The sequence below is a fragment of the Biomphalaria glabrata genome, chromosome 1 (genome assembly GCF_947242115.1).
Source record: "Biomphalaria glabrata chromosome 1, xgBioGlab47.1, whole genome shotgun sequence".
Lineage (NCBI taxonomy): Eukaryota > Metazoa > Mollusca > Gastropoda > Planorbidae > Biomphalaria > Biomphalaria glabrata.
In genome coordinates this window covers 52,409,517-52,437,372 of record NC_074711.1, presented here as the reverse complement: position 1 = coordinate 52,437,372, position 27,856 = coordinate 52,409,517, and the positions used below count along the sequence as shown (strand labels likewise).

General features: G+C 38.0%; 1 protein-coding gene across 1 annotated transcript in view; it reads left to right on the top strand.

The window, feature by feature from the left end:
* LOC106079945 (receptor-type tyrosine-protein phosphatase N2-like) overlaps window positions 1-27,856 on the top strand; it is a 293,472-nt gene that overhangs the window by 220,572 nt on the left and 45,044 nt on the right. Inside the window, exons 11-12 of the mRNA XM_056043460.1 lie at window positions 140-328; window positions 5,032-5,162. Of these exons, the coding sequence (XP_055899435.1) occupies window positions 140-328; window positions 5,032-5,162 (320 nt within the window). The remainder of the gene's footprint in view (window positions 1-139; window positions 329-5,031; window positions 5,163-27,856) is intronic.

Sequence of the window (27,856 nt, the reverse complement as noted above, 5' to 3'; positions counted from 1 at the left end):
GAACTATATCCTTAATCCTTTCACTAACCCAATCTCTAGTACTGCCATCAATTCATTCCCTCCCGTTCTCCCTAATCCTAACCTTTACCCTATCTGACGTCCTGGTGTATCATGACTGTTTCTTCATCTCTCTGATCAGGGACAGCGTGTGGAGCTTAAACAAAACAATCGCTATGTCGTCCTGACCTTCATCCTGGTGGGGACAATAGCCGGCGTCCTGATGGCAGTGGTCACCATCTACCTGATCAAGCGGCACTCCAGGTCCAAGCAGAAGTTGACCCAGCTAGCCACCACAGGAGACGGCAACGAAGCTTCAAAAGATTACCAAGTAAGTTCACTTCGATGTACGTTTGTCTGTTGCACAAAAATTAAAAAAGAAAATTTTGGATGGACACAGGGACGTCAGAACAATCCCGCTGGTCACACTCAAGCGTCTTTACTAAGACTCGAACTCGAGACCTCTGGGTCAGAAGACGAACGCTTTATGGCTACGACTCCTTTGATGTACTTTTTAGCGGCCCCCGAAAGGGGAAAAGACGCTATTAGTTTTGTGCGAAATGTCTGTCCGTCTGTCCCGTTTAGATCTCGTAAACTAGAAGAGATATTGAAAATCCGACTTCACAATATTTTAGACCATTCAAAGTTCTGATGCAACGGCTACTTTTTTTTTTCCTGAAAGCGAAAATTCTAATTTTTAAAATCAATTATGCAAGCAGGTTTTTTTTTATAAGAAAAAGCTAATTAGTATGCATTATATGTTTGACCTAATTTAAGACGAATAGTAATCTTATAAACATCATTTTCGTGAAAATTTTTTCTATATAGCGGATTTTTTATATATTTTTTTTTTTTGAGGATTCGAATATGAGATTGAGCCTGTTCAAAACAATTAACTTATTTAGTTCGAACCGAGGGTCCCGGGTTCGAATCCTGGTGAAGCCTGGGATTTTCAACTTCTGAGTCTACCCAGCTCTAATGGGTACCTGACATTAGTTGGGGAAAAGCAAAGGCGGTTGGTCGTTGTGCTGGCTACATGACACCCTCGTTAACCGTAGGCCACAAAAACAGATGAACTTTACATCATCTGCCCTAAAGACCACAAACTAGTTAGACCAGGTTTACATCTAACTTTACATTCACTTTCACGTATCCTTTGATCTGTGGGACGGTTGGGGCACTACACAAGATTTGTTAACCTTCTTTCTCCATTCTTATCTCTCATTTGTCTTTGATATAATTTTATTCGGATGTTCTTTCTGAAAATATTGAAGCCTACCTGGGTGGACCACTGGTCGTGCGGTTTGCGCGCTGGACTGTCGTTTGGATTTATCGACGATCGAAGGTTCAAACCCTGCCTGCTCCCATCCCCCGTCGTCCTGCGGGAGGTTTGGACTAGGAAGTAAACTATCTTCAACTCTGAAGGATTATCCGAATTATGTAAAACATTTTACTTCGGGGGCCGATTTTGAGTTTGTGTTTCCACACAAACTGTCTTTTGTAACCTTGTATTATTTGTTTATTATCATGCACCCTTTAGTACTTTATCCTCACCTATATACATTTAACACAATAGAAGCAATCTAATGCATTTTTACCGAACGTAATATTCCATAGGTTAGTGAGCTTACGCTTGGTATGGTATGTTTTCTTTGTATGTAGATCTAATCTATACACTTATGGTTCTGCATTTCATTTTTTTAGAGTGTGTATGTGTGTATATGTATCTTTTGTGTGTGTGTGTGTGGTAAATGCCACGATGAATTATTACATTCTAAACACCAACCAAGACGCGAGAGATTAAAAGATTACTGCTGCCAACTAAATAATACCAATTAGTTTGTGCCACAATCGAAAGAGCTTAGACAGTTGACTCTACATTGCCAGAAAGTGCCTAAAATGTAAAGTACACCTTCCAAATTACCTAGCTAATCAACAATTTCTATTTCAGGTACCCCCGATACTCCAAATAAATAGGCCTATCTATCTAGAGTTATTCGCCATAGAGGAAAATCTCCAGTACAAAATGTGCTGATTTTGTGTTTGGGGGGGGGGGGGGGAAACAATATTTAGCGAAAATTTTGAGCACTAAATGAAAGGAAGTAAATTTCTTTATAAAAAGTAAATAAATCTTACAGTACTGAGATAAATGATTATAAATGTGTAGTTTTTTCCCTTGTATAAGCTTTTTAATTTTATATATATATATATATATATATTTATTATTTTGAATATTGACTTAGACTTGTCGTGAACACATAATGATTTCAACCAATAGAACATAAACTACTTTCTGTTCACGGACTGTAATTTTAAACGTAGACTTGATGTTATACATTAGTGTCGCCAGTTTGGAGATCCCCCACAAGTAAGTTTCATTTAGAACTAAAGAAAATGACCAAAAAAAAAAACTGGCTACTCAATGGAAAAGGATTATACTTAAAACCAAATAGTACATCCGAATAAGTAGAGTCTGTAAGTCGTGGGGAAGTCCTGTAGTAAGACTTACTGGTCCATTGAATGCCTTGCCCTACAATTAATTTGTCCTTTAAAGATAACATGAAATCGGAGAGTGTGTGTGTGTGTGTGTGTGTGTGCTATTACAAAGCGTCGTGTTTTATTTTTTTATTTTTGTTTAAAGCTGTGTTGAAAGTGGGTGTTCTGGTGTTGGGGGAGGGGGGGCGGAGATGATGAGGGTATAGAGAACATTATTGATTTCCATTGGGGACAGGAAGTCAAAGGGATGACGGGAGATAGTGTCGCGTTCTAAACGAGGCCAGCTCAGGATAAAACATCTCTTTACTGCTTTTGTCTCTGTGTCTCTGTAAGTCTCTATCTTTCTTTTCCACTCCCCTCTCTCTTTTACTCTCCCCCTGTCTCTTTCTCTCTCTCTCTCTCTCTCTCTTGGTCTCTCTCTCTTACTCTCTCTCCCTTTCTCTTTCACCCTCTCTCACTCTCTCTCTCTCTCTTGGTCTCTCTCTCTCTCTGACTCTCTTTCTCATTCTCTTTCTTTCTTACTCTTTCTCTCACTCTCTTTTTCACTCTCCCTCTATTTCTCCCCATCTCCCTCTTTCACTCAATTTCGCATGACTCTGCAACACGCTAGTTGTTTGGGTTGAGGAGATGTTTGGGTTGAGGAGATGTTTCCCTGACAAGAGAGAAATAAACAGAAAACATGCAAGCGTTTCGTTGAATGCCTCTCTGGTAGCGGCCCCAATAGTCTAGCCCCACAACTAAACGCAATACAGTTGTCAATGTCAAAACGTGAACTAATAATGTGGCACTGATGTCGGGGTAAAATGAAACACAATTAACAAGACTGTATAGATTTCTCAGCAAACACGGGCCCACGGGGTGAGTTCTAGACATTTTAAACTTTGGCAGAGTCAGTTTTACGAACATTTTGTTTTAAAAGAAATACAAAGAAAAAAAAAGTCATTAAATACAAGTTACTTTGAACTCAAAGTTAATGTTAAAGAAAACTTTTACAAAATTACTTTTAACGGAAAGAGGCATTTCGTTATGGTAATTTAAAAACGGTAGGAAAAAAAAAAGACTTCAAACGAAGAGTTAATATTGGAAGCTCAAGTTAATATTGGGGGGGGGGGGGGGAGAAGTGCTTTTTGTATTTTGATTTGTTAATTCAGTTTTATTTTTCTTTATTGCCAAGAAATTAATTTGAAAAACAATTTGGCTTTTGAAACGAAATATCAGAGCTGAAAAATCAGAGACGCTCTAAATTTAAAATTCTTTTATATCGGTACTTCATTTAACAGAATCTCATTTTTATATATCTACTTGTTTTCGTGTGGGGGGTGTAGGGGATATGGGGGGAGGGTAGTTTTATCCATAAACTTAAAATTTTGAAGACTGACCAAGGAGACCAGTTTTTACTCGTTACCCATACTGATGGTGAAACAAAAGAAAAGGTTGTTCAGAATTCTGAGGTTGGGCTCTCTACCTTACAAAAGTTTGATCTTTAGTTTTAAAACAAACAGAAAAACTTGTCAGTTGTTCACGAGATTTCATCTCCGTGTCTAAGAGGCTATCAATTCTATGTCATAATTGTGAGGCTATCAATTCTATGTCATTTGTGAGGCTATCAATTCTATGTCATAATTGTGAGGCTATCAATTCTATGTCATAATTGTGAGGCTATCAATTCTATGTCATTTGTGAGGCTATCAATTCTATGTCATAATTGTGAGGCTATCAATTCTATGTCATTTGTGAGGCTATCAATTCTATGTCATAATTGTGAGGCTATCAATTCTATGCCATTTGTGAGGCTATCAATTCTATGTCATAATTAAGAGGCTATCAATTCTATGTCATTTGTGAGGCTATCAATTCTATGTCATAATTGTGAGGCTATCAATTCTATGTCATTTGTGAGGCTATCAATTCTATGTCATCATTGTAGTCTTATGATTTCTGGAGAAATCATAACATAATATGGCCGACGTCTCCGCATTGCTTGTAATTGTTAGATCTAGACTTTAGTTTAAATCACAGAAAAATGATCAAAGTGTGCACTCTCATTGCTGCGTGGCAAGAATCAAACGCTGAAGATGTAGCTTTAGTTTTATATAACGTTTATCTGGAAACATTTGTAAACATCGCGTTCCTAATTGACGAAAATGTGTACATAGGCCAGGGCTATATTTGTGTCAATACTTTTAAATTCCATGATTTAAAATGTCCATGAATGAGAGACCCATTGCTAAGACCTATATCCTTGAAGCTTTAAGGATTAACAAATTACAAAATTATCCCATACACATTTCATAAATTTCATAACATCATTACAACAATTCATGAAAACTGTGGCCAGCTTCTAGACTCAACTACATAACATGTTTATAGTTCGAGCCTAATTCATCTAGAGTTGGTAAACTAAATTCTACAATTGTTTTCATTATAACAAACACTGACCTGGTATCTAAAGTATAAATAGGATTTAAAAACTCTTGATAAACAGGCTTAGTATCCTTCACAGAGACTTTACAACAAAAATGTCTGAATTTCTTGCAGGACCTCTGCAGACAGCGCATGCAGGGCAAGACTTCCGAGAAGCCGGAACCACTCCATGCTGCATCGCGCATCGGCAGCGTCTCTGAAACCCAAGTCAGAAGTCCTTCCAGCAGAAGTAGCACTTCCTCCTGGTAAGAAACTGTAATAAAACTAAGTACGCCTGTATTACTGCTCATCACAAAGTCAAGTTATATCCTATCTGGTAGGACCAATCGTAATGACCAAATGTAAAAGCATTGCTTAAGTGGCAGTTTTGTGTTTTATTAGTCAGTTTTCTCCCTACAACAAAAGTTCATTCAACTTCAAAGTGACAATGTGTGTTTCTTGTCCACATTGGCCGAAAATGTTCCTTTTGCTTTTTAATCTCTCTGTAAATTAATATCAATACATTCATTGTCTAAAAATAAGTCATGTGACAAGCTTACTGTTGCTATGATCAACTTCAAAAATACGAAGTCAAAAAACAAGTCATTCTTGTCTTGTGGCTGTATAGTGTACAGCGTGGAATGGTCAACCAGTTAACCCATTATTCAAAATTATATTTATAGTAAAACTAAGATATTTTCTGGTCATCGTGTGACTTCTCTCAAATACTAGCACGCTATTAACCAATTCAAATGTTTAAGCGTTGGTTTAAGGGTTAAAGTTAGTGAAATGGTCAGTTTTGGGGAAAGTAGTGGTCAAAAATTAGTTTTGAAAGTGTCTGCTGTGTATTTTAATTTTAATTTGCACGTACGACAAATCTATGCATGTACTTCTAAACCAACCAAATGCCATTCTGAATACGTCTGCATTATAAGTGGGTTCATTGATTGAATAATCTATAGCAATAAAGTAGAAAACAAATTGTTGTTCCGGTTTCTGGTGCAATGAAAGTGAAACTGATAGCATTGTTTGCAGAAATCGTTGTGCAGATCGATTTGGAAAAACAAAATATTGGCCAAGAGACTAGTCAGTCGGTGGACCCTTACTTTGAAGCGAAAGATCAGGACTGCAGCTGGAACTACTCATGTTCATATATTGTTGTACATCAGAAAGTCTCACGAGATTTTGGACGGCCTTGACGCTTAAAACAGACTGAGATGATACATAGGTTTCCGGACCCTGGAGTGATCGGTGGTTAAAAATAGGAATTTCGTAAATGAAAAAAAAATGTTCAAAACGGATGAAAGTTGACTTTGAATTACAAAGAAGAATTTTGTTTTAGTTGGGAAGGGTGGGGGGTGGTGGAAGAGCTTCAAAATGAAGTTGGCCTTTTACAAATGAAGAGGACCTATAGGCCTAAATATAAGTTTTAAAAAATAAACTTTCAATTGTGCGAGTTCGTATATTTTTTTTATATTACTTTTATATAACAAATCTTTCATGCTAATAGCATGCTCAGTGCGCTATGGTCCAATCTTATTTGTGGACCAGAGGGGGGATCTAGGAAAAAGTTTCCCTGCTGCCTTTAGGCGCTCAGCACACACAAGTCTGCATTTCAACTCGAGCCTCCTTGTAAGGTGGCCAAGCCAAAGCCAAGCGGTATTGGAGGGGGGGGGGGCTCATTCACACATTTCACATCTAGAACACTTCCGGAGTCGCCATCTTTGCTGTTAATTACTGAGAAAAGAAATGAAACCTAAAGTATACTTTTATTCTTTTTTTTTTTTTAAAGTCTTTTCTGTTTTTACTGATCATGTGACTTGTATACTTTTATATTTTTGTCACTTTTTCTTTTCTTTTTTTTTTTTTTTACAAACCGCTGAGTATTCTCACAATAAATAAACACTGTCAAATGTGTGTTGTGATATCAATGACATTTCAAGGTCTTCCTGTCAAATGACTAGTAATAACACTAATGTCAAGCAGCTACTACCTTTGATTATGTGTGTTCAATCACTACTGTTAGAGACCATTCTGTGTAATGGAACATTTTCAACATAGATGACACATTAAAACAGAAGATCAATCCGGAATAGTCGGTCACATGACCGTGCAGGGCACGTGCAGAACTTCTTTTCCTCCCCCTCCCCCCTTTTTTTTTTCCAACAGTTGTTACAGTACCATGTCTGTACTTACGCTCCGTTGGATGCAACCATGTGTGCGAGAAAGATGGAGACACCGGACATTGGCTTTAGTTGTAGATTCGAGGCCTAAGACAAAGAGACCGGAAATGATGCTGATACATCGGTTGTCCTACAGGACTGCGTCAATACGCCGGAAGTAGAATAGGAAGAAACGTTCTGAAGACAAGATTTTACAAATGTGTCGAGCGGGAAAGAAAGGAAACAAAACTTAAAAGCTTTCAAAGTGTGTTTTCTTATGAAAACATTTGTGGCGGTCTAGTCTAGGAATGTAGATTGGATAGAAAATGTTTCAACTAGCCTGTTTTATTTGTCTTTCTGTCCGATGGGTTTTGTTTTAATGAGCCATTCCTAACTATCCAAGCATGGCTTTATACAACATAAAACATATACCATGAAAAATAAAACATATAACATAAAACATATAACATACAATATAAAACATATCACATAACATACAACGTATAACATATATCAATTAACATAAAACATATAACAAAAAACGTTTAATATAAAACACATAACATAATGTAAAAAAAATTAACATAAAACATATAACATATAACATACAACAAATAATATACAACATAAAACATGTAACATGCGACATTTAACATATAACATAAACATAAAACATATAACATACAACATAAAAAATAAAACATGTATATATATAATTCTATTCATGGCTCAAGAGTTTGGGGGGGGGGGGGAGAACAAGTAGTATTCACCAGTCACAAAATAGCAGGGCCGGACTTAACCGTTGTGGCCAAGAAGTCATGGAAAGATCACTCTTTTATTTCTACCCCACGTAGTTTTAGCGGCAAAAAAGAGGGGGGGGGGAGGAGAACAAGTAATCTAATCTGTATTCACCCGTCAATAAATAGCAGGGCCGAACTCAACCGTTCTGGGGCTCTATGCGAAAAGAATTTCGCGGGGCCCAGTTTGGGTAGGGATACGGATAATAAGTGAAAATTAAGAGTTTGTATTAGAAAATAAATTTGTCTTTGCATTTATTCATTTTTAACTACCTACAGAATTACTTTACGAGCCTTGCGTGTAGCGAAGCCATACAGTATATCATAAAAATGTTGTTTCCTACATAGATCACGCTCAATAGCAAGAATTACCAAATGTTTCAATCTATCTTCTAGAATTGTTGACCTCAAGTAATTCTTCATTAGTTTGAGGCGCGAGAAGCTTCTTTCGCCAGATTCCACAATTACGGGTATTGCATAATGCGGTTTTTTTTTTCATCGCGCGTAGGATTGGCGTTTTCCACTTTGAATGACACCCCAAAATGACAATTTTTTGTCTATATATTTCATGAAATTATTTTTTTTTTTGGAGTTTTCAAAATATTTTTTTAATTTCCTGAGATTTCCATGACCTTTTCGTGTATTTTGCAATTTCAGGAGATTTCAAGGAGCTCCAGGTAAATTAGGAGGCTGCGGGAATTCTGTTAAGTTAAAAAATGGTTTAATTAAATAATTTACACCTAGAATTAGCGCGGGTCCGTTGAAAGTGCGGGGCCCACAGCGGTCGCATAGGTTGCATTGGCTTAAGACCGGCCCAGCAAAAATATCGGCGTATGCTACGCCGTGGGTCGACTAGTATAACATAAAACATATAACATACAACATAAAACATATAACATTTAATATAAAACATATAATATTAAAAATACAACATACAAAAATATAATATAAAACATAAAACAAACAACAATTAATATGTAACGTATACTTTGTTTAACCTAGCCACAAATTTGTCGCCATACCAACTGGTGATAGATGGTGTAAAGGTGTAAAAAACTCACCACTTGAGAGTGATTTTCCCAGTCATACATTTTCTACGAATCGAATCATCTGGCGATTAATCGTAGCCTTCAAGGAGAAGCAGAAACCTAAAACTAGCAAGAAAATGTATTTTATAAACAAACATTGTTTGTGCAACTAATGACATCGTTTCTAATGCAGCGACTAGCAGCTCAAGATTTGTATTTCAATTTAACTCTACATCTGCTCAATTACTTTATTATATATTATAGCCGGATATGATCCGCGGCTTGCGGGCCTTAGTTTGGGAAACTATAATCTATGTCTAACATGGCGTATGTTTCCTTGACATTTTATTTATTTTGCCACGAAAATGAAAGTAGAGTGTGAAAATGGGTGTGATTATAAAAACTAAAATACTGTGAGCACGGGTTTACCCGATTTATAAAAAATATTCTTTCTTTAAGAGAGATATTTCTTAATATTTTTAGAGCCTTCTGTTTAAAGGATGGATATTAAAAATACACTACGGCCTCCGTCAAGATCTAAGGAACATGTATACCAGGTTTTATCAAAATTGGTCAAGCGATTTTGATTTCTATTCGGGACATACATACATACATACTCCTTACATTCTACTTCATATATTAGATTATTATTACTATTATTATTATTATTATTGTTTTTTTTATTATATATATATATTATAAACTCTACAGACTGTATAAGGCATTAAGTTCTGTTACAATAACGTAGACAAACACCTAGAATCTGAACTGATACAATGCTAACTACTTCACAAACACAAGATAAAGAATGAAATGATTGAACATTGTTGATTAAAAGGTTTTATATGGTCCAAGTTCGACTGGGATGCAGACTTGAATAACTCCTTAGCTACAATCGTCACTTGACTCTGGACATTATGCTAGATGTGAAGAGAAAAGGGGGCGATAATATTTTGTTAAATGACATCACATCTCTCTCTCTTTCTCTTTTTTTTCCCTTGCTCCGCTCTCTCAATCAATGTATTTATGTCTCTGTCTTTAAATGTCTTCTCTCTCATTCTCTCTCAGCTCGTCATTCAAAAGATTTCTGTCAGTCTCTCTGTCTTTCCCTCTCATCCTATCTCTCCTCTGTCTCTTCATATCTCTCTGTCTTTCTTAATGTCGATAACTCATTCCCTTTGTCTACCTCTGTCTATCTCTGACTCTTTCTCTCTCTCTCTCTCTCTCTCTCTCTCTCTGTTAACCTCTCATGCTCTCTCTTTCTCTCCCTCCCATTCTCTGCTCCATTCACTCAATATATTCTCTCTTTCTCTTTCCCTAACTGTCCTTCTCTCTCTCATTCTCTTTCATTTACCCTTTTACCCGCTTCCCTCTCTCTCTCTCTTATTCTCTCTCTCTCTCTTTCTCATTCTCTCTCTCTCTCTCCTTCTCTCTCTCTCTCTCATTCTCTCTCTCTCCTTCTCTCTCCTAGATTCGTTCCCTCGTTACCTTTCTATCTCTCTCAAGTTCTCTCTCCTAAATTCAATTTCCCAAACTCGTTGGGCCACTTGCATCACATCTTTAGACACAGCCATGTGTGTAACATGGTTTCGTCAAACCGTTCACTCTAGCTGGTGTGTATTATTCACTCGCTGTGTGCAGCTGGTTAGGAGCTGGGATTTATCGAGTTCCTTGTCATCTCTGTGGCCCCTTAAGTTGGGCGCCCAAAAATTCGATGTGTCCCAGGGCTTGGGCTAAACTAAATCAGCCAAATCTTCTGGCTCAGGGCGCCCCACTGAGATCAGTCCGCCCCATCCGACTGGACTTAAGATTTCAGCAAGATGGGGCACGGCACTTAGAGCCACACACTTGACAAACCCACACATCCACACACTTCACAAACCCACACATCCACACACACACAAAACTTTGGAAAGCGCCACCTAGTAATTCAACAGAAGTGAGAGTTTGATTTGAATAAATGTGCTCTCCTAGTGGTTCAAACAGCTCAATACAAGAGAACTCAACAAATACCTGAGCACTTGATTGAAGCAGCCAAAGTCGATTTAATAAGTCTTCTAATTTAAACCCACTGTCATAACGTCAGACTATTTTAGTGTATTCTGAGGCACTGGCGGATCCAGGGGGGGGGGGGCGGTAGGGGCGATCGCCCCCCCCCCCCCACTCGGCCGATCCCCCCTTCGGGGAAGGGGGGGGGGCGGACGAATTATAGTATAGAATTCACACAGTTTGTGTGCGAATTTATTACTTATGTTAATAATATATACTAATTATTTATATTTCAACCTATTTTTAGATTATTTCGCCCCCCCCTTCTAGTATTTTGGCCGATTTGGTAGGGTCGGGAGGGGGCGATGGCATCAATCCGCCCCCCCCCCTCCACCATAAACTTTCGAGTGGAGGGGGCGGTCTTATTTATTTGTAGAAATCACAGCTTTCTAATAGAATCAATTAGATATATATATATGATTAAAACTTGTTATTGGTATTTTAACCGGTCTTTATATTATGTCGTTCACCTGTTGGCCGATTGGAAGGGGAAGAGCGAATACCTCCACTGCCCTTCCCATCTAAACCCTTTGAGTGGGGGGGGGTGGTCCTAATTTTATGGAGAAATCATAGTATGTGAACAAAATTAGTCAAATATCTATATAATATAAACAGGTGGAAGTGCGATACATGCATTCCCCTTCCCCCCATCGGACAAATCAATACTTTTTCTTTTTGTATTATAGTAAGAAATTACAAAATTAAAAAAATCTGTCACTAATAATTTATATATGCTATAAAGTAAATTCTTATATCGAGTCGCCCAACCCCTATTCTTTAATGCAAAATGCAATCATTAGCAGAAATTATAAAAAGGAGCGAGGATTAATCGTTTTCATTTTACCGCCCTTCCCCTTTCCAGACAGAGTTTGTGTAATTTCACATGAATTTATCATAACTATTTTAAGAAAGACTTTGCTTTGGAAAAGTTATAATTCAAACGAAATTTTTCAATATTACAGTCACGGTTGAGATAAGTTCAAAAGCCAGATAATCTTTTCCTAGTCGACTTTTTCCAACCTTTACTCTATCTCATATTTTTCTAGTTAAATAAATTTAGGACTATAACTCACAATTTATGCTTACATTTTATTGAATATTATTAATGGAATATTTTTTTTTTCGACGGCGATCCTGAAAACCTTAATCTAAATATGTTGGGTATCTAATCTTTTCAAAGAACAAATCGGTTGTATTTGCAATGTATTAAGTGACTATAAATTCATATTAGAATATTTTTCTCATTATTCAAAAGGCACTTTATAATAGAATGAATAAGAGCTGTAGGTCAGGAGAATGCGTTACTGCAGTGAAGAATGCAAGAAAACGCTTTTGGAGTCGGGGCGAACCGAACCCCAGTAATACATAATGAGCTGTAGATGTCAGAAGAATGCGTTTCAGCCGTGAAAAATGCAAGAAAACGCTTTTGGAGTCGGGGCTTCGCCCCGAATCCCACAGATAAATAATGAGCTGTAGTCAGGAGAATGAGTTTCTGCAGTAAAGAATGCAAGAAAACGCTTTTGGAGTCGGGGCTTCGCCCCGAACCCCACTAATAAATAATGAGCTGTAGATGTCATAAGAATGCGTTTCAGCCGTGAAAAATACAATAAAACGCTTTTGGCGTCTGGGCTCCGCCCCGAATCCCACTGATAAATAATGAGCTGTAGATGTCAGGAGGATGCGTTTCTGCAGTGAAAATGCAAAACAACGCTTTTGGCGTCGGGGCTTCGCCCCGAACACCACTAATAGGTAATGAGCTGTACATGTCAGGAGAATGCGTTTCAGACGTGAATAATGCAAGAAAACGCTTTTGGTGTCGGGGCTTCGCCCCGAACCCCACTGATAAATAATGAGCTGTAGATGTCAGAAGAATGCGTTTCTGCAGAGAAAAATGCAAGAAAACGCTTTTGGGCGTCGGGGCTTCGCCCCGAACCCCACTGAAGGATCTTAAAGCGCTCTCCCAGACCCCCAAGCTTGCAAGAGAAAGACTGTTTTTTTTCTGTTTTTTTCGCCGAAGATTGAGAAACAGTCTTATTTTATTCTCATATATCGAATATATATATATATATATATATATATATATATATATATATATATATGCTGTACGCACGTTTATGCATAGGGTTACGGTTTACTGGGCGTTAGGGTTAGGGTTTGGAAAAAAATCGCCCCCCCCACTCCAAAGTTCTGGATCCGCCAGTGTTCTGAGGTCAGTTTATTTTGGTGTCTGCTTACAGTTAACAATTAACTTTTGAGACTTCAAAGATTCTGTATCACTAAGTTTTGATTACTTAATGAACATTTTCAAATGCCATTTTTTTTTACCTGAATTGCATGTAGTTTTAAGAAAGTGTAAACCACAGACCTATATATATATATATCTAAACTGGAAAACGGAAACTAAGTCTTATCCGCGATTGATCAACTCACAGAGAGAGAGAGAGAGAGAGAGAGAGAGAGAGAGAGAGAGAGAGAGAGAGAGATAGATAGATAGATAGATAGATAGATAGATAGATAGATAGATAGAGATTGTTATGTAATTAATTAATCACAGAACTATATGTTCACGCAAATTCATTAAATAAAGCCATTTCCTGTTTGTTTCCATTGAAATAATGTTATGAAATCCTAGATCAAAATAATTCACATCTATTGATTTTAGTCATGTTATGTACATTTAAATAGATTGATTTTGTTTGTATATATCTAAAAGTTGCAAAATAATAATTATGAGACGAGAGTGCTCTTATTTTCAATGTTTAATTACTAGATCTAGATCTTAACATTAAATTATATGTTACATAGGCTAGGGCTGAAAAAAAATGTACTACTTATAATTACTTTACAAAACAACGCCTTTTTTCATCTTTTAAAACAAAGTTTTTCACGACATTTTTTGCAGTGTTAAAAGATCTCCATGTCCAGTCTAGATCTAGTATATTTAGGTCTGTGATTATATGCCTTCTAAATGACATAGCTGATTGATTTTCTATACACCGGATATTCCAATTAGATAGCTATTTATAGTTATCCGCCTTAGATGGAAATCTACAATTGAAACTTGGTTAAAATTGACAATGCACGAAACAAAACATACAAACGTGATCAAGTAGTTCGTGGACAAGAAGCGGAGACGAACCTTAGCCAAACATTCTGCTCGTTCTGGTCTTCTTCAAGTCTGTCCCTCTACTGGAACACCTGTCACAATTTCCTAAATGTCTGCTTTCATTCTCTCGATCGATGCTATTTATTTCCCTTTGACCTACTTCTTAGAATGCAATGCGTCATGCCATGAGCCTATCAGTACTATTCAGCTTAGCAGAGAAGGTTTTACCCTCATTTGACAAAGTTTTATAAATCATTGCATAGAAATCTTAGGCTTTATTTAAAACAACTTTAGGCAGATTGATAATAGACCAGGTTAGTCTATATGTGCAAGAATGAAATCTTATTTTATATAATACAGACGTAACTTCAAAAAAGAAGATGATTACGTCCTACGGTCTTATCTTCTACTAAGTGCCGCAGCAACGGGCACAGTCCCTGTTGTACGTGTATAAGGTCTCAGTAAAACTGGCCGTATTAAAAACAGAAAATTGATCAAATTAAAATGGATATAAACCCTATAAAAAAGAGGTCCTATCAATAGTGATGTTATCTTTGTCAGTACATGTTAGAGTGTGTTAGGTATCTACTTCCACACCAAAGTAAAAGTATGTATGCACCGCTCTAGAGTAACTCCCTCTATCTGCCTGTCTGGTAAAGTTTGGACAATTACAAACAAAAAAAAAACAAAAAAACAATGATACCAACAAGGAAAAAATAATCCTTCCATATTCACATATATCCCAAAATATTTAGGTTTTTGTCCCTTTAGATAATTGTACACGTTATTTCTCCCACACACATTCTCGGACCAAGTTGAAACTTGAAACAATTATTTATTGGTCCAAACTAAACATGTTTCAATAAAATCAAATTAACCAAGGAATCAGTTAATTATTGGTTATTATTTTTTTATATCGACTAAGAGGATTAACTTCTTCATTACAGAGAGATATAGTTGTAAGTACGGAGTTCTACCCCATAGATAAGCTTTGTGTTGTTTTACGTTTTTTGCTTGTTTTAAAAGTCATGCTGACCTAGTAGCTTAGAGCATTGTATCGTCTGCTTCATGTTTCTCAAAGCTATTATGAAATCTCATGACAGTTTTTGTTTTCACTAGACATATATGTTAACTATATTTTGTGCATTCTATAGCTGAACTCTTTGCGAACCAGATCAGGTGTATTGTTAAACATCCTCTTATTGTAAAAGGTATTCATATTTTATGAATATTGTATTTGATTGGCTTTTTTTTTTTAAATCAGTGCTATAGTTATGATATAGCCAAGTGATATAGTTATTATAAATATATCGGCATGGTATGGCCCGTGTCGGAGCTATATAAAGAATATGTCTAACACTGGAGTCATTTTCAAGTTCTGAGCTAAGTATGGCTAACCGAGACCGTCATAGAAGGCCTGAACACTGACCTGCAACGTCGCAACCTGTGGGAAATCTAGACCAATAGTTCGTTGCCACGTCACAGGTCTGTAAGACGTGGCAAAGAGCTATTGATATCCACTGCCTACGAGTTACGACGTCGCAGGTCAGTGTTGAGGCCTATTTTAACGATTGGTCTATAGCCTACTGGTTGAGCTAGGTATGGTATACAGTCTATAGCCTACTGGTTGAGCTAGGTATGGTATACAGTCTATAGCCTACTGGTTGAGCTAGGTATGGTATACAGTCTATAGCCTACTGGTTGAGCTAGGTATGGTATACAGTCTATAGCCTACTGGTTGAGCTAGGTATGGTATACAGTCTATAGCCTACTGGTTGAGCTAGGTATGGTATACAGTCTATAGCCTACTGGTTGAGCTAGGTATGATATATAGTCTATAGCCTACTGGTTGAGCTAGGTATGGTATACAGTCTATAGCCTACTGGTTGAGCTAGGTATGGTATACAGTCTATAGCCTACTGGTAGAGCTAGGTATGGTATACAGTCTATAGCCTACTGGTTGAGCTAGGTATGGTATATAGTTTATAGCCTACTGGTTGAGCTAGGTATGGTATATAGTCTATAGCCTACTGGTTGAGCTAGGTATGGTATATAGTCTATAGCCTACTGGTTGAGCTAGGTATGGTATATAGTCTATAGCCTACTGGTTGAGCTAGGTATGGTATACAGTCTATAGCCTACTGGTTGAGCTAGGTATGGTATACAGTCTATAGCCTACTGGTTGAGCTAGGTATGGTATATAGTCTATAGCCTACTGGTTGAGCTAGGTATGGTATACAGTCTATAGCCTACTGGTTGAGCTAGGTATGGTATACAGTCTATAGCCTACTGGTTGAGCTAGGTATGGTATACAGTCTATAGCCTACTGGTTGAGCTAGGTATGGTATATAGTCTATAGCCTACTGGTTGAGCTAGGTATGGTATATAGTCTATAGCCTACTGGTTGAGCTAGGTATGGTATATAGTCTATAGCCTACTGGTTGAGCTAGGTATGGTATATAGTCTATAGCCTACTGGTTGAGCTAGGTATGGTATACAGTCTATAGCCTACTGGTTGAGCTAGGGATGGTATACAGTCTATAGCCTACTGGTGACGTTATTTTCGGGATTTGATTTAAACATAGCTAACAAAAGCCACTCATTATAGTATGATCAATTGATGGTGTAATTTGGTGATTTAAAAATGTTTTTTATTAACTGGCAACCTGTTTTAAAGAAAAAAAAGTATCTAGATCTATGATTTAAGATGTATAAAAGAGGTTGAATAACAGGCCTACAAGTTAATTTAGTGTGACAACATTCATCTATGTATAAGTATGCACGTGAAAAAAAGCACAACTTTAAAATGAATTTTATTAAAATATTGAATTCTGAAGAATAAAACGAAAAAAGAAATCTAATATTCAGTGAAATTTAATTTTGTATCAGCAGTCTAGTTTTTTTTTTTCTTTTTTTTTTTTCACTTATATACATATATTTTCCACCAAGCCTCGACCTGAATGCAAATCTCGTATTAGTTATTTAACTTTGAGCTGATAAGAGCTCTCCAGTTCCTGGCTCGTGTATGCTTGACAGTGGTCTCCTTTGGATCAATGTGTTATGCCTGACAACCAGAGTATCAATCATTGAACTAGTACTAGACTTCTCTGGGCGGGGAGAGGTGGGGCGGGCAGGCTGTGTGACATAAAGTCAGAAGGAGAACAATCGTATGGACACAATCTAAAAGTAACATTAAACGATGTTGCTAATATGTGAAACTTCACCGCCTGCTATTATTCTAAAATATAAATTAGGGCCAATAGAAGTAAAAAAAAAACTTTAAAAATTTAGCCCCCTGCCCTCTTGGTGGGGGGGGGAGATGATCTAACATATTCTACTGCCACCACAACTATCTACTGAATCGTATGCTAAGATTTATCAAGATAAGTTAATGGGTGTTTATCTCTATCAGAGGCGACCCCCCTAGGCCCCGCGCCTTAGGTGGGCCCCGCGATAAAGAACATCTTTGGTCACCGTTAGTCAATAGTACGAATCTTCGTGGCCATGATATGACACTCGTCCAGGGCCCCAGCTCGGCCCGCCTCTGATTTTTTTTAGCAGTTCTAGCAAACAACAAAGTTTTTTTTTGTAAAGTGTCTTATGAATTTATGACTTCATGTCTAACGTTCAGGTGAACTAGAGAAATGTTGCAATACATGCGAGTGTACACATTACATCTCAACATTACATGCGAGTGTACACATTAGATTTCAACATTACATGCGAGTGTACACATTACATCTCAACATTACATGCGAGTGTACACATTACATCTCAACATTACATGCGAGTGTACACATTACATCTCAACATTACATGCGAGTGTACACATTACATCTCAACATTACATGCGAGTGTACACATTACATCTCAACATTACATGCGAGTGTACACATTACATCTCAACATTACATGCGAGTGTACACATTACATCTCAACATTACATGCGAGTGTACACATTACATCTCAACATTACATGCGAGTGTACACATTACATCTCAACATTACATGCGAGTGTACACATTACATCTCAACATTACATGCGAGTGTACACATTACATCTCAACATTACATGCGAGTGTACACATTACATCTCAACATTACATGCGAGTGTACACATTACATCTCAACATTACACGAGAGTGTACACATGTACTGGGCTTTCTACATACATCTCAACATTACATGCGAGTGTACACATGTACTGGGCTTTCTACATACATCTCAACATTACATGCGAGTGTAAACATTACATCTCAACATTACATGCGAGTGTACACATTACATCTCAACATTACATGCGAGTGTAAACATTACATCTCAACATTACATGCGAGTGTACACATGTACTGGGCTTTCTACATACATCTCAACATTACATGCGAGTGTAAACATTACATCTCAACATTACATGCGAGTGTAAACATTACTTCTCAACATAACATGCGATTGTAAACATTACATCTCAACATTACATGCGAGTGTACACATTACATCTCAACATCACATGCGAGTGTACACATGTACTGGGCTTTCTACATACATCTCAACATTACATGCGAGTGTAAACATTACATCTCAACATTACATGCGAGTGTAAACATTACATCTCAACATTACATGCGAATGTACACATGTACTGGGCTTTCTACATACATCTCAACATTACATGCGAATGTACACACGTACTGGGCTTTCTACATACATCTCAACATTACATGCGAATGTACACATGTACTGGGCTACATACATTTCAACATTACAATTATGGAGTACATACAAGTTTCGCATTGACTCGATGACATCTAAGATTGGATACAAAACATTTAATGTCTAATACTTCTATTCTAAATTGACTGGACTAATTCCAAGCAATATCCTGAAAGTATTCGATTTTACGACTACAGTTTTTGATTTATCTGAAAACAAAAACGTTTCCTGTCTTTCCAATATATAATTATTTTTTTTATTTCTTGGAGGGAATGTCATAAAAATGTAAGTTTAGCGAAATAAAACTTGACTAATAAATTTATTAAAATCATATTCACTGCCATGGGCGTAGCCAGGGGGGGGTTCTTGGGGTTCAAACCCCCCCCGAAATGAATTCCCCCCCCCCCGCGGGGGGGGGGGGACGGAATTAAATGACTGATTTTTGCTTTCATTTTGTTTATTTTAAGTGAGATTTTAATACTAAATCATCACTTACCACAGCACAGCCAGTCAGTTTTGAGTTCAAAACCCTCTACCAGGGGGTTTTGAGCTTAAATCCCCCTACCAGGGGGTTTTGAGATTTTAAAAACCCCTATCAGGGAGTTTTGAGATACAAATCCCTCTACCAGGGGGCTTTGAGTTTAAAACCCCCTACAGGGAGTTTTGTATTTTAAACCCCCTACCAGAGGTTTTTGCAGTTAAATCCCCCTCTTCTATAAAACAAAACAAAAACAATCCCCAAATTCCAACAGCAAAGTTGAGGAAGATTTTGATTTTAAAACCCCATCCAAAATTTACGATAAACCCCATCTTTAAAAAGCAAATTACACACTCAAAATTCTATGAGCGTAGCCAAAGGGGTTTTAAGTTTAACCCCCCCCCCCTTTCCAGTTGGGGTTTGAAGCTAAAAAGTAGGCTACCTCTTCAATATAAAAAAAGCAAATTACACACTATAAAATCTATGAGCGTAGCCAAAGGGGTTTTGAGTTTAAATCACCTCCTCCAGATGGCTTTTTCTTTAAAGTTGAAAACCCCTCCAGATGGTTTTGAGTTTAAAATTCCCCTACAGAGCGTTTAGAGTTGAAAACCTCTCTCTTCAATATTATTTTAAAGCAAACTACAGTCACCAAATTCTATGATCGTAGCTAAATGGGGTTTTGAATTAAAAACAAAACAAAAAAAAAACAGAGATTCTTTAGTTTAAAACCCCTCAACAGATGATTTGACGAAAAAACTTTCCTTTTCGATATAAAATCTAAAGCGAAATACAGGCTTGTAATTCCAAGAGCGTAGTCAAGAAAGGTTACAAATTTCTACCAGTGGCTTGCGCTCCATTAATAAAGTGTGAATAGTCTTCTGCCGAAATTGAAAATCATTAATGTGTCTCAACAAAGATGACTAAGACAGATTTTAAGAGTCAGTCATAGAGATCGGGTCTAAAGCAAAGAAATCATATGCCGAACTGGGAGTCGAATCCTTAGTAAGGTTGTGACAGAGCGTCGCATGAGGTTTTGCGGGACATGTTTTCCGACAAAATGAATTACGCAAAATAAGAGTTGTGGAAACAGCTTGCCGGAAAATGCGCCGAACGGCGCGAGAGGGTCTAAGTCAGTAAGAATAGCACATTAGGTTTTTGAAATAAAACTTTTTAATAGCAAGATAATGCACTGTAGATACCTCAGAATATGCATTTTGTTGGCTTTCAACACCAGAAATAGTGCTCGGCGGCGGGGCTTCGCCCCGCGCTGGGGGAGCGCTGCGAACTCCCCCAGACTCCCTTGCTAGCAAGGGCGGGGAGTCTACAATAAACAATAAACGTCTTCCGAAAGGGTCAGAATGTAATAAAGATTAATTATGTACACACACACACACACATATATATATATATATATATATATATATATATATATATATATATATATATATATATATATATATATATATATATATATATATATATATATATATATATATAAATAATTTTTTTTCCGCGGGTGGGGGGGGGGGGGAGGTGGAACCCCCCCCCCCCCCAAACCCTCCCCGAAAAAAAATCCTGGCTACGCCCATGTTCACTGCAATATATTTGAACTCTTAAAAACCATTTCTATAGCCTCGAGTGGTAATGACATGCTAAAAAAAATGACATCCATATATCTGCAAGTGCAAATATATTTTTCAATGACTAGTTATACGACAAAATGTAAAATCTCCCCGAGAATGTTCTTTCAATTGGTTTGAATGTGGCTCCCTCCGGCATTGGGTGTAATATCTTTTAAATCAGTAAGTTTTATTGTTTTAAAAACTACACGCTAGAAACAAATCACTATATTAAAACATCTCATGTATACATCTTATACAGCTATTATTCATATTAGATATTTTTTAAAAAGGAATAGCCCTCCCCATTCCCCACTTTTGTCTTCCTTAAAATCCACCCGCCAAAATGCTAGTCCGACGGGTCCAGTCTCTCTTGTAACTAAGTTGTAACATATATATATTATAATATATAGTAGATAGTATAGTAAATTTCCCCTTTCAGACCTTGTGGTCTATAGGGCAGATGAAGTAAAAGTCGTCTGTTTCTTAGGCCTACGGTTAACGAGGGTGTCATGTGGCCAGCACAACGACCAACCGCCTTTACTTTTCCCCAACTAATGTCAGGTACCCCTTAGAGCTGGGTGGACTCAGAGGCGCCCGAAGATCCCGAAATAAAAATCCCAGTCTTCACTAGGATTCGAACCTCGGACCTCGGTCAGCCACCGCGCCTCCATATTATAATATATAATAACCATATTTCTTCTGTCCAAGTTCTGGCTTTATCTTCTCTCCTCTCTCTTCTCTCCTCTCTCTTCTCTCCTCTCTTCTCTCCGCATGACAATAGGATTGTACTATCTACGATGCTTGCATACTATAGTATAAAAGGTATAGAACAAACAAGTAATATTCAATGGATTAGTTTCATTCAGAAAGTTAAGCAGAATGTGCCTGGTTTGAGTCCTGGTATTGTCCTTGGTTAGAGTCCTCGTAATGTCCTTGGTTTGAGTCCTGGTAATGTCATTGGTTTGAGTCCTGGTAATGTCGTTGGTTTGAGTCCTGGTAATGTCCTTGGTTTGAGTCCTGTTAATGTCCTTGGTTTGAGTCCTGATAATGTCCTTCGTTTGAACCATGATGTATTGTTTTTAGTTACATTTACCAATTTGTCGGGTTCTGCCAGCACTTTGAGCTCTATCAAATGTCTTTGGAAGAGTTTAGTCAGCTCTTTGGTCGCACACTACGTAAAACCATTCGCTAGCCGCAGTCAAAAGAAACTCTTGTCATTTGTAGAATAAAAAATGTAAATGCTAATTATTGACTTTATTGGATAAAAGAATTCTTAATATTCTTGCATGCACTCTAAACAGAATATAAGACATTTTTGTATTCTGTTCATATTTCTATACTAAAGCCAAACGTCGTCCTGCTGGAGTTGTGAGACTGCACTGGGTGACTTAAGTCTTTCCTAAGCTCTTTAAACCAAATCTCCTGGGGTGAGACTTTTTTTTTACTCGCCAACTCAGCGCCCCCCCCCTCCTTGCTATCCCTCCCTGGCGCCCTCGCCAACAGATGCTTGTGATTTAGCAGCTTTGTGAAGGGGGAGCACCCCCGGTGCTGCTGTTCATGTCACTGCCCAGTGTAGCCCTTTGTGGATCAGGCACTGGAAACAGCCGTCCTCAACACAATCAATAGATCCAGGAAATAAGGTCTAGAACACTAGCCTGGGTCACCACAAGCATGACGCCTTGAGCTTGTATATGTTTGGGAGAGAAAGAGAGGGAGAGAGAGTGAGAAAGAGAGAGAAATAGTGTGAATGAAGAAATTATTCTTTCCTCATTTCGATAATCGCTACAGCAAGGGCCCCCCAATATGCCATTTCGGACCCATTGATAATTAACATACAACACGCTATGTCCAGGGTGGTTCCTTTTGTTTTTACTCTTAGATATTTTTCTCTTTCTCTGATAGCAATTTGTCATCACGGAATGAAGTCTCTTAGACTCACGTGTCTCTCTCCGTTCATGACAGGGGGGGGGGGGGGTATCTGAAGTTGTGTTTGTCTGCCTGTAAGTGTTGGTATATATAAAAAGAGTGTGCGTTCTTTATCACGTGACCTACCAAACGGAAGTGCGTTCTAATTTGCAGAAAGTTTAAACAGATTATTTTGGGGCATCCGTCCTGCACGGTGAGGGAAAGGCTGATAGAAAATTATAAAAATGAACGCTTTTAGGAATATATGAACTTATTTCATTTTTTTCTTATTTAACAAAAAAAATCTGATTTCATCTGCGGTGAGTTTAATGTGAGTTAGAAATCTTAAAGTTTTTTTTAAGGAGGCGATCAGGCAAAAATAATATCATCTCTTATGTAAATAAAATTATATTTGTTCACCAAAAGAAAAAAAAATCTAAATTTATTACAATAAAACAGCAACCAAGTTTTAAATAAATAGTGGGGGAACATTAAATATACATTGATATTTGATTTACAACTTGTTCATCCTCATGGAGTTCTATGTTTACTGCGAAGCTTCATAAGATCTATGCACATTTTGTGTGATGATACATAGGCTAGTGCTTCATTGAAATCAACGATACATAGGCTAGTGTTCCATTCAAATTAACGATATTTAATCTAGTGCTCCATCAGAATCGTAGGCTAGTGTTCCATTCAAATTAACTATATTTTGGCTAGTTTTCCATTGAAATACACTATACATAGGCTAGTGCTCCATCAGAATCATCGATTCATAGGCTAGTGCTCCATTAAAATCAACAATTCATAGGTTTGTGCTTCATTAAAATTAACGATATATAGGCTAGTGCTGCATTAAAATTAAACGATTCATAGGCTAGTGCTCCATTACAATCAACAATACTTAGGCTAGTGCACCATTGATTGCAACGAACATCTGGCCAAGTATTCACTCAGCATCTATTATTAAAGAATGCATTTTGTTGAAATTAAAATAGGGAGTTCAGATATTGTTAGCTTGTTTGTTTTTTTATTTCCACGAATATTCATATCACTCTTCCACTCAACACGTTTGATGTTCATTTGTATGTTATGCGTTTAGATTTGAATCTTTAGTAATACAAAAGGGGCTAATCCTCGTACCTCGCTCCCTATTGTCAGAACCTAACCCCCTGGTGAATGAAAATTAGATACAACTCTTTATTTTGTAGGATTTCCTCCCTTTTAGTGTGTCTTGGTCTGGGGTGAGGGGGGCCTAAGACAATATGTTTATTGAACAAAATTCAAAACTGCGGCTTTGATGTCCTTTTTTATCTTTCACGTGACGCCTGCTACCGGAAGTGATGTCAATCCCCCTATCCAAGACAAAACACACAGTTCAACGTGGCCGTGGCCAGGAGCGAGTCAGTCAACGATTGAAAGACGTCTTTCCGGATCAATAGAGAACAAGGTCCTATCTGGTGACCCCAGCATGCCATTACTGGGTTTCAGACCTGTGCGTGTGTGTGTTTTTTTTTATGTGTGTGCGAGAGAGTGAGAGTGAGTAAATGCCGTCTCACGTGTGTCTTTGAGTGAGTGGAGCTGTCGGGTGGTCATTTGTCACGGTGGGCGTGGCACAGGTGGAGGGATCAACGGGCAGGAACTAATATGTGTGCCTTAGTGTTAGAGATTATTGTGATAGATGTGGACAATGTTTTCACTGCGTTTGACGTCATCAACAACCTCTCCCCCCACAACCAAGCATCCCTGTGTGCTAGCTCGCTCTCACATGCGTGATAGTCTAATGTGACATTATCATCTTGTCAATAAATTCTAATGACTAAAGTAACATATTAGATCTTGACTAATGTGATCAAATTAATGACCTGTTCATTCATTTTGGTTTGTCACATTTTTTTTTTTGCTGTTGCGCTGGTCGCCGTCCAACAAACTAACTTCATCCTTTAGTTGGGGGGGGGGGAGGGGGGAGGGTATGGAACAATGTCTCTTGTACTATTTTTTAACTCAATTTAATTAGTTTGCGTTATATGATTACAAATTGCCAGATATTCAGTTTTGGTATTTCAGTTATATATTTTAATTGTCAAAAAATATTTTTAATGGCATTCGTTTCTAGTTCCTATAGATAGGTTGAGTCCTACACCAATAGTTTAATAGAGGCATTGTGTGTTACATGATCAGTGTTTCTTTTATTTGTTTTGTATAACGGCCTCTCGAAGAACGGTGCGTGGATAGTAACATTGTTGCTGGCTACCCTCCCCGCCAGTGCAACGGACAAGGTCCTTAGCTACCCTGACGGGTTTCGATTAACTAGTGGCCTAATCGTCTCCTCTAACGACCAGATTCATCCCTGCGCATCGTTGAATTTCAGAAGTGTTACCCAGTAGGTAATGTCCTGGCTGGTAAGTCTGTCCCAGCCCCTGCATAATCCTAATGCCTCCTCCGCATGGCTAGCAAGAGCTAAGGATTCTTACAGTGACACTAAAACAGGAGTGGTTTGTTTCAACGCTTCAAACTGGTTTGTACTAGTGTTGCATTGATATTCAAATTCTATTTTAAACACTAAGGTGAATAAAAAATGGACATGGAATATGTTCAAACCAGTCCATAGTACATGCTGGACAGCGCTTTGATCATTCTAGTTGAGGAGAACGACGACAAGATTGTTCAGGCCCATATTGCCACACTCTCGGAGAGGGCGGCGACTTGTATAGGGCTTAAGAAGCAGTGACCAGCAGCCGTGCTAAATGAAATGACATGGTCTTAATGGGACAATATTGATTGTCCGTGGAATCTTGAGCCAGTCACTCTCTGATGAGTGTGTCTGCTTCGCTGTAAGAGAAAGATGCCGCTTTGTTTGTTTAATAAGTTTCGAGCGTTCTCTCAGCAGTGAAGATTGTTACGCCCTAGCCCCAGACCACCTGTAGGATGGATCACACTTCTCTATGGCATTACGATTTTAAAATATGTTTAGTAAATGAGGTAGGGGGAGTAACCTACACAGTGGCTGGTGTGTACTTATTTGAAGAGAAGTGATTATCTATGCCAGTGTTCCGCAAGGCCTGAATTGATGTTCAGATCTTCGCGTTTCCGTGCCAAAGTTCAATTCAACAATTGCTTCCTTGAAATAAAGAAGACAGTCAAGACTTTGTACTGCAAATAAGATTTAATTTTTGTCCTGGATGTTAGTAAGATGTTCGTCTATCTTGAGATGTTGGATGTTGTTTTCTTGTTGAGATTGATGTTGAGGCTTGATGCAACTGGTTCAATGTTTAAATGTGATTCACTTTTGATCTAGTTCTCGTGATATTTATTTCTCTAACCAACTCTCGTGTCCAACCTTTATTCACTCACCTGTCTGTCTCACCTCTCTAACCAACTCTCGTGTCCAACTTTTATTCACTCACCTGTCTGTCTCACCTCTCTAACCAACTCTCGTGTCCAACTTTTATTCACTCACCTGTCTGTCTCACCTCTCTAACCAACTCTCGTGTCCAACTTTTATTCACTCACCTGTCTGTCTCACCTCCCTAACCAACTCTCGTGTCCAACTTTTATTCACTCACCTGTCTGTCTCACCTCTCTAACCAACTCTCGTGTCCAACTTTTATTCACTCACCTGTCTGTCTCACCTCTCTAACCAACTCTCGTGTCCAACTTTTATTCACTCACCTGTCTGTCTCACCTCTCTAACCAACTCTAGTGTCCAACTTTTATTCACTCACCTGTCTGTCTCACCTCTCTAACCAACTCTCGTGTCCAACTTTTATTCACTCACCTGTCTGTCTCACCTCTCTAACCAACTCTCGTGTCCAACTTTTATTCACTCACCTGTCTGTCTCACCTCTCTAACCAACTCTAGTGTCCAACTTTTATTCACTCACCTGTCTGTCTCACCTCTCTAACCAACTCTCGTGTCCAACTTTTATTCACTCACCTGTCTGTCTCACCTCTCTAACCAACTCTAGTGTCCAACTTTTATTCACTCACCTGTCTGTCTCACCTCTCTAACCAACTCTCGTGTCCAACTTTTATTCACTCACCTGTCTGTCTCACCTCCCTAACCAACTCTAGTGTCCAACTTTTATTCACTCACCTGTCTGTCTCACCTCTCTAACCAACTCTCGTGTTACAGTTTCTCTTTTTTTGTCTCTTTTCTCCGCTGCTACACTCTTTTTTTTCTCCGTCTCTTATTTCTTTCTCTAACTCGTTTTCTTTCACTATCCGTCTGTCTCTTCTTCCCCTCTGTCTTCTTCTCACTCTCTGTCTCTGTCTCTCTCTCTTTCTCTCTCTTTTTCTCTCTCTCTCTCTTTCTCTCTCTCTCTCTCTCTCTCTCTCTCTCTTTCTCTCTCTCTTTCTTTCTCTCTCTCTCTCTTTCTCTCTCTCTCTTTCTCTCTCTCTTTCTCTCTCTCTCTCTCTCTCTCTGTCTCTCTCTCTCTCTCTCTCTCTCTCTCTAATCACATTCTTCCTTTCTTTTTTTCTCGTCTGTATTTCTATTACCTCTATTTATTTAAACAGTTTCTCACGTTGAAAATAAAAAATGAATTATTTTTTTTAAATTTCAGAATTGATTGTTATAATATTATCATTGAAAAAAAAATTAAGTGCTTCAGCGACAATAGCGAGTGGAAACAAAAATAAATATTGGCCTCAGAATGTCTAATGCAGCCTCTAGTTATTCTAGTAATTAGTGCTCATTAATTTTGAATACAGCACAGTTTTCTTTCACATTGCACAGTCTATTTGGGGCGATGCTGGTCTGTCTTGCGAAGGTTGTCTTTCCTTTGTGCAGTCCAGCAGTCGGAATAATGGTAGCGGTTGAGCATTCAGATTGTGAGAAGCGGCCCTCATTCTCCAGGGGCATTGTGTTCGTCTGGAAGAAATGACGTGACTAGGTCCTAGTGGAAGAGCCCTGTTTTAGCCTTAGAAGATGAAGATTTTATTTTTTTGGTAAAAGAAGTTAGCACATGTTTATATTAAAGAGCGATGCAGAAAAGATTATTATATAAATCCAAGATACAATGCTGAAAGAAAGAATGATAGCGTAATCTGTATGCATTAGACTTAAGACTTATTACTTTTGTTTGGTGTGAAGCAGAT